The sequence below is a fragment of the Tripterygium wilfordii genome, chromosome 15 (genome assembly GCF_013401445.1).
Source record: "Tripterygium wilfordii isolate XIE 37 chromosome 15, ASM1340144v1, whole genome shotgun sequence".
NCBI classification, from domain to species: Eukaryota; Viridiplantae; Streptophyta; class Magnoliopsida; order Celastrales; family Celastraceae; genus Tripterygium; species Tripterygium wilfordii.
This window is the reverse complement of record NC_052246.1, coordinates 481,184-498,041: the sequence shown is the minus strand read 5'-3', so window position 1 is coordinate 498,041 and position 16,858 is coordinate 481,184. Positions and strand designations below refer to the sequence as shown.

The 16,858-nt window shown below is 39.0% G+C and overlaps 1 protein-coding gene and 1 pseudogene across 1 annotated transcript; one reads left to right on the top strand and one right to left on the bottom strand.

The window, feature by feature from the left end:
* The first annotated feature begins 554 nt into the window (after positions 1 to 554).
* On the top strand, positions 555 to 3,401 carry LOC120016076 (probable inactive receptor kinase At1g48480). The gene is made up of 2 exons (XM_038868660.1): positions 555 to 2,091; positions 2,444 to 3,401. The coding sequence occupies exons 1-2, from the start codon at positions 753 to 755 to the stop codon at positions 3,058 to 3,060; spliced, it is 1,956 nt and encodes a 651-aa protein (XP_038724588.1). The 5' UTR covers positions 555 to 752; the 3' UTR covers positions 3,061 to 3,401.
* Positions 3,402 to 4,708: 1,307 nt separating this feature from the next.
* LOC120016568 lies at positions 4,709 to 15,963 on the bottom strand (annotated as a pseudogene).
* Between the last annotated feature and the right edge of the window lie 895 nt (positions 15,964 to 16,858).

The window sequence follows — 16,858 nt, the reverse complement described above, 5'->3', positions numbered from 1 at the left end:
GTAATTCAAGCGTATTTTGCCATAAAAAATGAATATTTATGTTTGGTTTCAAAATATTCAAAGAAGTTGTTGACCTTTTGCACTTCATGTTTTCGAAAACCCATGAGTTGAAGTTGTTGACCTTTTCAGCTTCACTGATTCATAATCCAAAAATATTTGTATTACCTATTGATTGTGACTACAAATTGAAATTTGCTTACTTTTTAAAATTGTCAAAGGGTACAATTATGAGAATCCAACACCCAAATAGATTCATCAATCTCTTCTTGTGAAATATAAAACAAGCGAGAAAACCCCAAAAAAAAAAAAACACAAAAGCCAAAAAAAGACCCAAAACAAACAAAACCCAAACGGCCGTTTTCTCTCAAACTTCCAATATAAACATTAGATATTAGATAGGATAGACAAAAGTAGAAAAGACAAAAGAAAAAAAGAAGAAGAGTAAAACTAGATTCTAAATTTAACTAAAAAACGAAAAAGAAAAATGCTTACTCAATTTCTTACCTCCATTAAGCATGTTGGATTGACGAACACCACACTTCAGTGAAGTGTGTAACCTTACATCTAGGGTTTCTCTTTACTATACATAGTCTTTCTTCAATACCGAATCTTCTCCTCTCTCTCTCTCAACCCAGAAAAAGTAGACGGAGCCTATACAATGCATACCCTTGAAACCCATTAAATCCAGACCCACATTTTCGCTTCAAGACTGGGTAACAGTGGTGGTGGCGTTCCCCCCCCCCCCCCCCAAAATGCAGACCCAATATTTGTTCTTTCACATTCTCCTTCTTTTCGCTTCTCTCCTTTTATTTCCGGTGTCAAAATCCGATCTTTCGCCCGACAGAGCGGCACTTCTCACTCTCCGGCAGTCGCTTGGTGGCCGGACACTCCTCTGGAATGCTACTGCGACCAGCCCTTGTAATTGGGCTGGTGTCACTTGCGAACAGAGCCGGGTTGTTACCCTCCGGTTACCGGGCGTGGCCCTCTCAGGCGAACTTCCCACTGGCATTTTTAGTAACCTGACCCAGCTCCGTACTCTCAGTCTCCGACTCAACGCTCTCACCGGACAGCTTCCATCGGACCTCGCTTTGTGTAGTGGACTTCGGAATTTGTACCTCCACGGAAACCTCTTTTCCGGTGGAATCCCGGAGTTTTTGTTCGGAATGAAGGATCTTGTGCGTGTCAATCTTGCCAGTAACAATTTTACAGGTGAGATCTCTAAGGGATTTGATAAGTTACCGCGACTGAAGACTCTGTACCTTGAGAACAATAGGTTAGCAGGGTCGATTCCAGCTTTGAAAGTCCCAAAAGTTATTCAATTTAATGTTTCAAATAATATGTTAAATGGGTCGATACCTGAGAGGTTTCAGAGGTTCGATTCTAGCTCCTTTTCGGGTAATTCATTGTGTGGTGAACCACTTGAGGGTTGTGCTGGTGAGATTGCAAGTGTGCCGAGTACAGGCAGTGTGAAGCCTGAAAAGAAGAATAAGTTATCTGGTGGAGCAATTGCTGGTATTGTGACTGGATCTGTAGTGGGTTTGATATTCATTCTTCTAATGTTATTCTTCTTGTGCCAAAAGAAGGGAAACAAGAAGTCCAGGTCGATTGACATTGCTTCAATCAAGCATCAAGAGCTGGAGATTCTGGGGGAGAAACCGATTGGGGAGCCTGAAAATGGAGGGTATGGAAATGGGTTTTCAGTGGCTGCCGCGGCGGCTGCTGCTATGACTGTGAATGGGAAGGGAGAAGCTGCTACCGCTGTGAATGGTGGAGTGAAAAAGCTAGTGTTCTTTGGGAATGGAGGGAGAGTGTTTGATTTGGAGGAATTGTTGAGGGCCTCAGCGGAGGTATTGGGGAAGGGGACTTTCGGAACTGCGTATAAAGCGGTGCTTGAAATGGGAACTGTGGTGGCCGTGAAGAGGTTGAAGGATGTGACAATTTCTGAGAGGGAGTTCAGAGAGAAGATTGAAGGGGTAGGGTCCATGGATCATGAGAATTTGGTGCCACTCAGGGCTTACTATTTTAGCGTGGATGAGAAGCTACTTGTCTATGATTACATGGCCATGGGAAGCTTGTCTGCACTTTTGCATGGTGAGGATTTCTTGCTCTTGACCTTACTTTTCTGCTTCGTGTTCTGGATTTTGTGTTATGATTGCTGTTTTGGTTGATGTTGTATTGCCTTTTAGAGATGATTACTCTGTTCTTAACTGGTAAAAATGAATGTCCTTTGCATGTATGTGTTTATTATTATTATTATTACTCTCTGTTGTGATCGATACCATATTTGTAGACCTTAACCGAACATAATGTGTGGAGAGATTGTTTCAGAGTAATCTTGACGCAGGATATTTCATGTTGAATCAAATAAACACGATATATGTAGAATTGTTTTGCCTCATTAGCTTTGTTCTTACATTCGTTTCGTTATTTGATTATACCACAGGGAATAAAGGAGCAGGTAGAACCCCCCTGAATTGGGAGACTCGATCAAGCATTGCCCTTGGAGCTGCTCGGGGGATTGAGTACTTGCACACTCAAGGTCCCAACATCTCTCACGGAAACATAAAATCGTCTAATATTCTGCTCACTAAATCTAATGAAGCCAGAGTCTCTGATTTTGGCCTTGCCCACCTTGTTGGTCCTTCATCCACTCCCAATAGAGTTGCCGGCTACCGTGCTCCAGAGGTAACTGATCCTCGCAAGGTATCTCAGAAGGCCGATGTCTATAGCTTTGGTGTATTACTACTGGAGCTACTGACTGGGAAAGCACCCACTCATGCCCTCTTGAACGAGGAGGGGATCGACCTTCCCAGATGGGTGCAGTCCATAGTTCGAGAGGAATGGACTTCTGAGGTGTTCGACCTTGAGCTACTCAGGTACCAAAACGTAGAGGAAGAAATGGTTCAGCTGTTGCAGCTCGCAGTAGATTGTGCTGCTCAGTACCCGGACAACCGGCCTTCAATGCCTGAAGTGGCGAGGCGGATTGAGGAGCTATGTTGTTTAAGCCAGCGAGAAGATCACAATCTACAGCCTGATGTCGTCGACAACTCTTCTCGATGAGTAGAATGATCATCCTTGCTGTGTTATGCCCATAATTATAATGTTTAATCATGTGTTTATGTTGTATGTTCTATTTGGGCCTTAAAGCTTCTCTCTTCTCTTCTCTTTTCTTTTCTTTTCTTTTTTCTCTCTCTCTCTCTAAAAAAAATTAGGAGCCAACTGTGTCGGTTACTTTTTTATTCTCCTCATCCCAAATGTACCTCCCTTTTTTTTTTTAATTTTTTTTTCTTTATCAGTGCTGTGAGTGTGGGGTGCATGTCTGTCCCATTTGTTCTTTGTTGGGTGGACCATATGGTGGTTGTAATTATCACATTCACTTTAATTTTTTCTGCTCTTGGTACAACTTTTGATCTGTTTTAGATTTATAGAGTTTGGTCATGATGTGTCTTGAGGTTACAATCTTTTGTCACGAAAAGGCACAGTAAGTTTACTCTTCAACATGTTGCTTAGTGGTACAATTATAAGGGTACAATCTAAAAATCACAAATTTAATTTTTAAAAATAATTTTCTCACGTATAATCAGCGTACATATTATCTAACCCCATCCACTAAAAAAACCTTGTGCTTTGAATTTGTTTATTTTTTATAAATGGACATGTGTCAGTGGTATATTTGTAGGAGTGCAACTTAAGTGTCACATGATTCAATTTTTGAAGACAATTTCTCAATATATTATGTGGCATACATACTACCGACTACTTATCTCCAATTCCGCCCATTGCGGAAAGATTGTGCTGTTTACTTTTTATACATTTGATTGATCTTGGGAAATGCGAGAGAGAGTATGGAAGGTCTCATTGTAAAATAAAGAAAAAAAAAGGTTTAAAGTTTTGATGGGGTACAGTGACTCTGAGTAGGATGGTTGATTGGTTTCATTCAAGTCCATGTTATTCAAAAAGCTTTTCTTTTTTGGTTGTACGTGGACTATTAAATAGATTTGATTTGTAATTCTCTCTTTAGCTATCTCCACTTACAGACAACATCCACAGATTTTGAATTTTGAGATTTCTGGTCGTTCGTTTATGATATTTAAGTAGAAAAGAAAAACTAAGAAATCAGAGCTGCAAAAGAAATGGAGATGATGATGAAAGCTTTATTTGGTGGACCAGAGTGTTTGCACTTTCACTTTGCACATGAATGGAGTGATGTTCACCCTGTAAAAACTAGAAACTGAGGGGAGATGACAGTCAATCTGATATATTATTGTGGTCCTTCTGTAATATATAGTTTTTGTTGGCATCCCTTCCACCGTCTAAAGCTGCTCGTTTTGTTGAATTCTTCCTCATAGGCCCTTCCATGGGCTTTGTTTGTGTATTGGTTTTGGGTAACTTTAGTTACACCCCCGTTTTTTCTAGAGACACCTCAATTTAAGTTGACCACCCCTTATAAAAATCATTTGATGGGATGTCTTTAGAAAAAACCGGAACGTGACTAAAGCTACCCATTGATTTTAGCTGTCCTATTACTGTCCAAGCGCTTCTCTCTTTAACTCATTTCGACGTGTCAAACGCTTGTCGGCCCAGCCTAGTACCTCTTCACAGGTTGGGCTGGGATTTCCAACCCACATGGCCCGGCCCAACCCATTGCAGCCTAGACAGTCTGGCCCATGTCGTTTTTTTTAAGGTATTTTAATAGTTACATAGGGAGTTGACAAGTTGTTGTGTAATGGTTATAATATGCATAGGTTTTATACAATGAGGTCTCAAACACCCCCCAAAACCCCAACCACTAAACCTCCGGGCCTGACTGCTGCCCGGGCCTGCCAACTTTACCCCTCTAAACTTAACATATTAATACAATGGTTTCTTAGAGCCCACAATTCATACTCTTTCTTCTGCTTGGCAGACAAAAACCTAAAAAAAATGGTCATGAACTTTGAACACTCATCTTGTTATCAGGCCAGCAAGTCCAATTGCATCAGTTGCCAGTTAAAGCATGCATGAAACATCATAGTTGCTCATATACTTTTCAATTCAATCCAAGTGTCGCAACTCAAGATGTGAATCTGAAGTGAAGATTATGGGGATGTGATCTCATTGATATTGAAGGAGAGAAGCAATCATAAGCAGTTCCTCGTCGGCCAACTGCCTGTATGTAAATCAGGATGCATGAAATCCTAAGCCCAGATCACCATTCCATTGTAAACTTCATATCTGATGATTCATTCAGCAACACCCGGTGGAGGAAAGACCACATCCCAGAGCAGTTTCAGTCTTGGGTATTTTCTTTTATATCTGCAAGTGAAGAACACGAAATCAGTGAAAATGACCAAAGAGATGGCAATATATGGAAGTTTTCCTTTGGAGGAATCAGTGGGTATGAAAACCATACGTGTACAGGCCCTTCAGGGTATACAAACAACAAATGTTGAGAAGGGCACAGTAGATACAATTAACTCTATCAGTTCATGAAGAAACCATCTCCAGCCCTTGACAGGGAAGACATGGTGGCTATGAGTTATGATTAGTTGAAGGATCGTCCCTCCAATCCTTTGTGAGAAGATCATAGATGATTGATGCCTAGCTGAGAGAGGTTCTGGAAACAAAATGCAAACGTAAAAGTTAAGGAGGCTGCTTTTAGTATTTGCTCGAAACATATCAAATTATAGAACACAGTAGATTATATTTTATAGAGAAGGTACACTAATATGGGGCTACTGCAACACTGCTATCTGTATAAAAGAGCTATAGCTTTGCCAAAATAAACGCAGATCACGGATTCACAACTATTATTTGGTACGGATTGGCCAAAAATGAACGCCGATCATGGATTCACAACTATCTTTTGTCAAGAGTTCATAGCATGACAATATTTCTTCCCCAAAGCTAGATTGCTATCAACCACCAGAGGATCCACCAGAAAGGGGGAAAAAAAAGCAACACAAGAGTGACCATGTAGATTGAAAGTCACGCAGACTAGTGGAAGAAAGTACCTTGAATGAAAAATTACTGAAGGAATAATTAAGAGATGAGCTGGAATCTAAATCCGCAAGACCTCCACACTCAACACCCTGTTCATCATGTTTCTCAATGGTGAATCCATAACAGACTATAATTAGAATAGATTTAGTAAATACGATTGATTTGAAAAAAATTAAATTGTGGGAAGCTACAATACCACTTCATCCTGGCAATTGCTCAGGCAACTACTGCTGCCACTTAAGCTGTCAGAATCTCTGGAATCTTCAAGATCACTGGCTTGATATACACGCTCATCCGAAGTATTCATGAATGACGACTAGTAAAATAACTAGTATCAAGTGCACTATCTGAACTGGGAACAAATGCAGCCTGGGAAAAGTGCCAAATTGGAACAGGATTCCAAGGTGAGAAAAATGTATAGTAAAATGCAGATTACAACCTGTAACATACATAAAATACATTTACACCTTCTGCCTGGCAAGGGTGTCCCAATTGATATCTTTGAAGAATACATGCCCCTTCACCTGAATCATAAAAGCTTTGATTGTGTTATCCTGACATCTAAGTAAAATTAGGGAAACACCCCTAAATATGGAAAGAGATCCAATATCAAAACTTGAACCAAATAATCAAGTTTACCTCCGATGCTCCTCCGGCCCCAAGTCTCTGATGAGGATCTTCGGTCAATAGTCTGGATATTAAATGTATCAGTAATTTGCTAAGAAATAGTTATAAATTCAACAGCAGTCGCATTGTATCTCAATTATCAAATACTATTATGTGGTAAAGAATATATGTTGACACAATCTATTTCTACCCATCTTCCATCGAAGGTAAAATATATCCATACTAGAATGCTATCAAATTGGTGCCTGACGCTCAACCCCACTTTATGGAAGACGAAATGCTACTTGGCTCCAAGCCCATAAGTAATCACAAAATATATATCAAATAATCAGGGCCTTCAAGTAATTGTACTAGACAAAATACTAATCTACGGTGACATTAGTTTTCAGAAACATTTTCTCTTTAAGAACAATATCCAGTACAATAACAATGAAAAGTTTTCTTACCGATCAATGAGATCTTGTGCTTCCCGACTCATTTCTTTAGGCACCAGGGGCCAAGGTACTTTACAGTTGAGAATATTATCAAATATTTGCTAAAAGACAAAGAAAACTAATGAGAACGCAAAAAATGGAAAACTAAGATCAGAATCAAGCACAAAAGAAATTAATAAACATGTGAAAACAAGCAAGGTACGCATCACACATGAGACTTGTATACATTTCATGAGAAAGGACTATCACGTTATATCACAGAACAATTAAACTCAACAACCATTAAGTAAGTCCACTTTCTTATTGAAGAGCACAATTTCAAATTGCAACAATTTTACAAGAAACACATGATCTGATTTCATAGGTTTGTGACTTTACGCCTTGTTCATAAAATGCCAGCTCGTAACAAAGGAAGAGCCTGACATTAGTCTTAGTCAACATTACAAGCAGGTAAAGATCTCCCTTCCGTTGCTTCTGGCTGGCATTTTATGAACTAGGCAGAAGGTCCAAACCTATGAAATCAGAGCAGGATATACGAATGGAAAAAGGTAACAAAAAAGTTATAGGATAAAAGGAGATAAGATAAATCTTCTTCTTTTTTCCTTTATGAGTAAGAAAAATAATTTTAAAGATAAAAACACCAAGGGGCGCCAACCCTGGCAGCAACGTCTCTAGCTCAAATGCCAAAGAATAAACCTGATTGTTCTATTTCTTGGTAGAATCATCAGAACAATAAAAGCCAACATCACAAATTCAAAAACAAATTGGACGAAATATAACAAAGGAAAAATCATCCACGTCAATGGAAGCAGAACCACCACCATTTATAAATTCAAATACATCCACAAGCAAGGTAATAAATAACCTGTGGATGTTCTGCATTGAAAGGTGGAATGCCCACAATCAGTTCAAATAAGATGACACCCACAGACCACCAATCTGCCGTTGTGCCTGAGGAACATGGCTTATAATAGTTAATTTCTTGACATTTATACGTGAGCAACTGCTAAAAAATTTAACACAACTGGTAGGAGGAGTACAATTTAACTCCCAGTTCCATCATTCCATCAAAATTTGTGACAAATTAATTTGAAAATACAAAAGTTAGCCTCTGCAATCACTGCTAGAGCCTTGTGACTTTTTGGACTGTTAAAACATATGTGCAGGTCCATTCTTGCGGACTGCTGTTAATTTCAGTGCTAGAAAGATAAAAAGATTATACAAACCATGTCCTGTCCCCAAGAGTATCTCTGGTGCCAAATAGTCTGGAGTACCCACTGCAGAACGCTTCTTCCTCCTTTCTTGCTGATGCTCAGAAGCAGATAGTTCGGGTTCATCATCCCCAAGCAGGGATGTCCCACTAACTGCTGGACCAGACAAATCATCGGTACTATTGATGAGACCAACCTTCGAAAGCCCAAAATCAGTCAACTGTTTGAGTGCAAGAAAAGAAGTTTTATAAGTTTCACGTGGACATCATAGTCCTCAAAAGATCATTTGGAGGCAGAAATATATCTAAAAGGGTTTAAACCAATCAAGCTAACAGATATTTCCGTTTCATTTGTAGATTAGCTCATTTGCCTTTTTCTCCAAGCATTCAACTGAGAGTCAGAGACGAGGAAACTCATTTCTCTCTTCTAGTATTTAAGAAGGCATTGCTGCCCTACCTCCTTTCTTTTATCACCTGATGACTGAACAGAGCTAGAACACAAAAACAGGATTTTGAGATACATCACTGTTATAGTTATTGCTTCGAAATTGAATATATCAGAAGTAGAATAGCAATTTGGAAGAGAAGCTTATTTAACATTTCACCTGTCCTGATCCAAGAAAGAGTTTGCACAATGACTTATTAGATGCGGTGCCAAAAAACAAGGGAAAAGAGAAAAGGTAAACGGCTGAAGAAACATGAAATTTGAAACAGCAACCACTTCTGCTTTTCAACACATAGAACATAGTGACGCATAAGCTTCACTGTCAAAGCACCAGCACCATGAAAAAGAAGATAGAAAGGAAAGCGAATAAGAAGTTACCTTTATATGGCCATCATGGGCAATCAACAAGTTATCAGCCTTCAAGTCACGATGGACCACACGAAGTGAGTGTAAATATCCCAAAGCAAGCACCTGGAAATTAATTGCACTCAGTTTGCAGACTTGTACCAGAAACCATCTATTAAAGAATTGCAAACATGAACAAACACTTACAACTTCTGCCATGTATACTCGAGCAACATGTTCATCTAAGCAGCCCAAATTTCTCAATAGTGAATACAAATCTCCCCCATTTAAATACTCCATCACAAGATACAAATTCTCACGACATGTGAATGAATAAAAGAAACGTACCTGAAAAGTTCATATTTGAGTTAAAATGAAATAAAACACTACCACGGCATGAAAAATTAATTGCAAGCTAGACCCGCTCACCACAAAACGGTTGCGGACCGAAATTAAAATGTCTCTTTCAGCTAATATACTTTCAACAGCATTCTTTCGAATCATATCTGCCTTTTTAAGAACCTGCAGCAAGTCCAAAGATAAACATTAAAAGATGACCGGAATCTATCCAAAAGCCCAATGACAAGATGAAGACAAGAACGAGTAGAACAGGGTTCCATACTGTCGATCAGCAAATCCAAAATAAGCGAGAGAATACGATTCTTTTCTGAATCAACAGGGAGTCATAGAACTGGAAATTGACTGTTCAAACATTTTGTTTTTGTATCTGAACATTTTGCATCGCCATTATTATTGTTATTTTGTAGTATCTGAACTTTAGACTTCATTTCTTCTTAGAATGAAAACACGCTGCGAGTCTTTGAGGAAAGAACGACAATGAAAAGAGGAACATTAGGGAAAAATATAAAATATATGGCGATATGGAGCTGTCACAACTCTTTCTCCAGGATTAAACAGAAAGAAATTCAAAATATATGGTGATAAGGAGCATAATCTAATGAAAGCACCAAACGCATTTCTTGATAGGTACTAATGTAAACAACAGAAAAGCTACAGAGACGGGTAACTAAGTTTTTTTTTTGGTAAGTGATGGGTACTCACGGCATTAAAATCACTAAACCTACAAAAGAAAATTTTCTTGAAAAGGAGCAAAGAATATATTATGTCCTTAGGTGGATATGGTGCCTGTGTGTTTGCATAAATACAGATAAGAAAAACAAATTAGAGTTCCATAAGAAATAACAATCAAATACAGGTACCTTGATGGCAAAAAGATCCCCCGTTGTCCTCTTAGCCAAAAAGACCCGTCCAAACGCCCCACGACTGATTGGCTTTATTATCTCAAAGTCATCTATAGAAGTACGGTCTTTAGAAGAATGTACGGGGCTTGTTCTCAAGCTACGCACAACATCATCTTCCAAAGGAGAATCTTCATCAATTACCATACTCGTCAGTTCAACCTTTTCATCTTCCACTAGTTCAGTAAGCTGCAAATACTTCTCCCTACAGAATCACAACTCATTATATTGTACGCAGAAACAACAGCATAATAAAGAAAAGAAAGCTTTCAAGACAAAAAAAAGTAAGTCTTTCAGTGAAAAGATACTAGTTGTAGCAATTTCCCACCGAATTAGCTTCTCAATGCGTGCCCCAAAAAGTTTTGACAGTAAGCGCATCAAACTTGCGACGGTCAATGACCACCTTTAAGTCTTCAAGACAAGGTAGTAAGTAGGAAATTGATCGGTTATCATCTAAAGGTGTATTTGCTACACATGTTGCAATATCAGCGAGTTCATTCATCTGGATCATAGAGAAATGAGAGCTTGATATCAATCATAGCAGATAGCACTAAATACTCCAACTCATCGACATATATTAAGAAACACATATATAGCCCCAAAAAGTATATGTAAATGATATCGCACATGCTTAAGATATGCTACATTAGATGTGCTATATATCTGGATTCAACAAATTTGACATGATTGGATTCAGTTTACACAGACTACAATGTATACCCTTTTGACTAACTTTCTTTAAAGAGAAGTCCAAAACAAATTGCCATCAAATACATAATTATCATATTAAAATCAAATTACAAGTTGCATTTTGTTACCAATCAGAGATTCAGAATTGCCTTTAATGTAACCAAAGCAGTTACGACAAACAGAGGTATTACAATACATAAGTTTACAAGCAACTTTCATCTTTACAACAAGTCTACATTTGAAGGATTGGGAAAAGGTGAAGAAAATACATCTTATATGACCAATAAAACTTGATTAAGAACAGGGTCGCGCATAACGACACTAAGAAGCTTCTTCCAGCACTGAGAGGCTCGTAGCTTTAACTACATTTTCCTTCTTGCATCAAATGAATCTAAAAAAGTTAAATTTATGGACAATTGTGAAATATAAAAGAATAAATTTTGGAATTGCAAACTGGAGTCAATTATCTCATCTGTCATACTACGAAAGTGAGTGGTTCAATATCTCCAAAGGAACTAAGTAGCAAAGAGAAGTGCGCAGATACCTGCAGAACATCATCATGCTCAGGAAAAACACACTTCCCAGCCAACAGCAAGTCAATATGGCTGTTTGTTGGTCTCAATAATGAAGACCTAGGAGTCATGCTACCACCAGATGATGTGGTCATTCCTTGATCAGACTTTGGTCTAAAACATGTTTTACATAACATAGATGGTAAACCCTTCAGGTCATCCTGAAAAACTGAGTTATCAGCATCAGGAAAACAGTCGAGCATATCCTCAGAACCTCTCTGCGACCAATCACTGAGTTTTGAGGAGAGCATATCATATTCTTCAGTCACACTTGAATTTGATACTTTTGCGACATCTGGACTTCCAACTGCATGTGCCATCTCCTTCTGTGCAAAATTCTCCATCATCTTATCCAAACTCTCTGAAATCCTGACAAGACGTTCATTGACACTGAGACCCTTCTGATCACATCAATCTGCAATTGCACAAATTCTTGAATGGTCTTCCACATGTAAAGTTGGAACCTCCTCCTCGCTTATTCGACAAATTATTGAACTTCCATCTGAAACAATCGGCTGATCACCACAATAACCCCAAGAAACTTTGTATCGGTGCTTAGAAGAATGTTCATGCGAATCTTTAGTAGGAGGAAGCTCTGAAGGCTTAGAAGCAGTCAGATCAACATCAGAAACTTCTTTTCTGGTAGCCGCCGTCTTCAAAGGTTCAACCTTCACATCATTCTGCTCATTCAGTAGAGCAACTTCCTTTGTGCTTTTGACTCCAGGAGATGGCAGTTTCTTCCAAGAAGACATCTGATCCCTTCCAACTGGAGACTCTAAATCATCAGGAGTGACATCAGCAGCAAGAGAGACGAAATTTCCTGAGCGTGATGCCATATGGTCTCCCCTCCAATCCAAGCAATGCTGCTCTTGACTATAGGACTTCCACGCTGAAGCTGCCTTCGAGGCCTTTGCAGCATCATAACTTTTCCCTGGAGGTATTCTTTTATCTGCAGAATGCAGGACTCTAGATTGACGAAGCTGAAAGATATGATCATCCTCACCCAGCCCACTTTCCTTGTGGAACTGCAACAATCTGGTGCACCGTGTGAGAATGAAAAGCATTCGGGTATGAAGCTGCTTCAGCATTCCTGGAGGTAGTTCTTGCCGCCTGTCATCCAACTCTTGAACTATACCTTCACACTGAAGCCAAAACTCTCCAGGAGACGTCATAGCACAGCTCCGGGCCAAAACCAACAAGTCCTCAATAGTTTCCTGCCAATCAGGATGACTGTCAGCGTTCTTTTCAAGAATGCCAACCAGATCTGCCGTGAAAATGGCCAGATCAGCATTCACTTCTTCCTTTGCTTTGTCAAATTTTCCACGTATAACAACCAAGATCTCCTGCATAAGATAGATGGTAATTAGGACCAGGAATCATTACGACTTCCTATGGCATACATAGTTATCTGAAAAGGAAATATGATACAGAAACATAACATACCTCCAATTTATTTAAGCCTCTTGGCTTCCAAAGAAAAGGGAAAGGCCGTACGCCTTTTGAATTTAGTTCATGCGAAAAACTTTTGATGTCACCTGGGAATCTCTTCCTAGGTGCACTACTTGTGACACGGAGAATAGCTTGGAAACGGGAAGATTCAGATTCCTTTGGGTTTTCGCAATCGTATGAAGTCTACAAAGCAAAAAATAAGTACATAAATCACAAATTGGATAGCACATAGATAAGGAGATCATGTGAGTACCTCAGGTGTACATACATCTGAACCTTTTAAGACCCCAGATCGGCCCCATGATGACTCATTCTGACCTGCTAAGGTGATTCATTGTATTGAAGGACTTTCACAAACATATCACAAAACGGTGCGTAAATGTAGTAAATATGATACTCAATAGTTCCTTTTCCAAAATCAACCAAGTTTTTGATAGAAAGGATACAAAAAGTGAAGGAAAAAACAGTAGAGACGAGTTTTGCAGCAGCAGCACTGAAGCAAACAAACTTTGCAAAACTAAAAGTGCACAGGATCCAAGTACAAAAACCATTTCATGTTAAATCCTTCCGCAAATTTTTATAGAATGGCAAAAATGAAAGTATTTGGAACAATTATCAGATACAAGATCTCCGCAAACAAACAAATTACAATGATTATTTCATTGTAGCCAGAGATCAACACCGAATAAAAAGAAAAATGCAGTTAACGATAATCAAAGTATCGTAATGTTATGCATATATAATATTTAAGATAAACTAACTTCCATCAGCCATAAGAGAGCTAAGTTAGTAAAGATACTAATATTTCATCCCACGGTTTCCCATATGATGTGATTCTCGCCAAGATACCCCAAAACTCTAAAATTCCTAATACGAGTAAGTATATCATACATCTTATTATTTTAAGTAAGAAACTGCTGTAGAAACACTCGTTCTTAAATAAGAAGTAACACATCAATATATCATAGTTTGTTTCAAATTCACACTCGTCGTGGACACTGCTATAATCCATTAGTTTTGTCCACAAATACTCTACTTGCAACCAATTCATTTAACAAAACTTTCTTTCTTTTTTTAAATAGAAAAGGTTTATTAACAACCCCAAGGAGGGAGCAACCCTTGAACAAACCGGAAACAAAGATAGAATTTACTACAATTGAAAAAAGTAGAACATGCTTCACTCAACTAGAACTCAAGCACAAAAAGCCGTCTACAAAGAAAACCCCAACCGAGCACTCCAAATCATGGAAAATTCAGGAGTTTCGCTCCTTCCAAGAAAAGGAAACCCTTATCACATCCATTAGGTTCCACACCTTACCCCAAACTTTCAGTGGAGAAATTAGTTACTGGAGGGCCAATGATGATATGAAGAAGAGCCACAGTGCCACACAATGCAGCAACCACCTAATCATAGCGCAAGATAATCTAAAAACCTACTTGACCATATCTACTACTATGGCTTTCATTGAGTCCAAGCATTCTCCACTTCTTTTATGTAAAATGCAAAAGGCTACTCAAATGTTTAGCAATTTTTTCGCACATCACTTCATATGTCAGTAAAATACTATGAAATGGTATGAATATGCATATTTAGGTCCACATTCCAAAGAAATTTTACCTTGTAAACTAAAAGCGAATGATGCAAATTTTTTCAAATCTACTTTATCCATAATCCCGAAAAATTCTAAGCTGACAAAAGATGACCGAAATTGTGAAAATCTTCATGACGTCTTTAGATAAAAACTCCATTATTCACAGTAACCATTTGTTTACATATATTTGTATATATAAACAGGCATGTGTGTATATGTGTGTGTGTGTGTGTGTGTGTGTGTGTGTGTGTGTGAGTGTGCATAGCAGAAATCTCAGGAGAAAGGACTATCTATCTGATTCAGACTAAATTATAAGGCTAAATGGGCACCCAGCATCATTCCTTTATATATCCAGGGTTAATTACCTTATAATAGCAACTTAAAAGGGCCTCATTATTAATACTCCCTCCGCTATCCACCATTGTCCTTATCCTGAAAGACAACAGAAATGGGAAATCTTATGGACCTAAATGAAATTCACACTATGTAGAATATATGCGGTTTCAAATAAAATCAAAACTTCAAAATAGTAGCCCCCAAACTATACTCTAATGGATGAACTTCACTATATATGTACAAATGTCCAGTTCCCATACTGTATTATCATATACGAGCTGCAAGCACTACTAAATGCCAAAAGAAGCGAATGCAAGACAAGTAACTGCAAGGACTGATCCATACCTGCTTCCGAACATGATTCCCCATCGTGCAATCGGGATGGCGGCAGCACAATAGGGCTCCGCTTCATCCCTACGCTCCCCGACCCCGATTTCCCATAACCCAACCCACCATCACCGCCACTCAGCCTCGATAAATTACCTCCCTCGACCACTGCGGCACAGTTGCCCTTGTCTCCTCTCAACCCAAAGAAGCTCTCCTGCGGCAAAGGACCCGATCGAGTCTTTATCCGATTCAACCCCAACGAAGAAGCCAGTATTGGTGAAACTGACGCCGCTTCCTCAACAGCATTCTTCGACTTGGAGTTGAGGCCAGGTTTATCAGGAGTGTTAAGTTGATTCTGCGGCACTGTCGTTGCTTTGTATTTCCCTCTCAGTGACAGCCCCTTCTTCTTGGGCGTCACATCTTTAGCAAATTGAGTCTGCTTAGGTGACTCCTCCTTAGAAGAAGAAGAAGACGACTTCGCCTTCTTCTTATCCGTTCTGATCGACGAACCGGACCCAAACGATCTGGGACTGCTATTGGATCCATCGGGACTAGAACTGGAATCGGATTTCTTAGACGAAAACAGAAATTTGTTCTTGAAAACCATCTCGTTTACTTGTTTAAGGGTTTCAAAGGCGGAGTACCGTTGGTGCAGCAGGTAGCAGCCTAAAGGAAGTCCATACAACACTGCCATTGATTTGATTGGCGATGAAAGCTCCAGATTTGATTCAAACAAATTAATGGCCGTTGGATTGATGTTTTGTTCAAAAAATAGAGCGGAGTTGAAACAAAGCGACCGTGCAGACATTTTTTGGAATTTTTTATGACTAAAATGGACATAAACAACACCTAAATAAAACAAAAGATTTAATCACAAAATTAACAAAAATTTAGTTTAAACTTTAAACATAGTGACGGTTGATCCAAAGCAAATAATTTAAAATTGTTTTAAAATCCAAACTACAATTGTTTTTGGGTATCCATCTTTATGAGAAATGACTAATGAGAATATGGATTAATTCAACAGAGCCCACTGGGTCGATGCTGGATCCAGCCCGGATCCAATGAATACTGCTTCAAGGCGATACTAAGACACATGGGGCTTGGGCTAAGATGGGCCTCTCTCTTGAGCTTGGGCTATGATATCTTACAAACTATAGGATATTAGGATCTAATGGTTTGGGTTGGGTCATGTTTTATTGGACTAGTGCATGAGGCCCTACTTTTGGACATGAGCCCGCACTTGCAAGCCATACTATTACTGGGGATGATCAGGAACAATAGAGCTCAAGCGTACAAAATCGGCGATCAGTCGGAAATTCTCTACGCATTTTCTTCTTCTTTTTAGATTCACCGCGAAAAGAAAGCGAATAAAAGTGGATTCTTCGAGAGTAGCAGAGCTTAAGGACTACATTCAACAGTGCCGTTCGAACCCTTCAGTTCTCCAGGGCGCATCTCTCGCCTTCTTCGTATCCTACCTGCAGAGTTACACCTTTCTTAAACCATTCACAGCAGATACTCTAAACAAAAAACTCTAAATTTACAGTAAAAGTATACTTTTCACAGATTTACAGTTTCTCTAATAATACC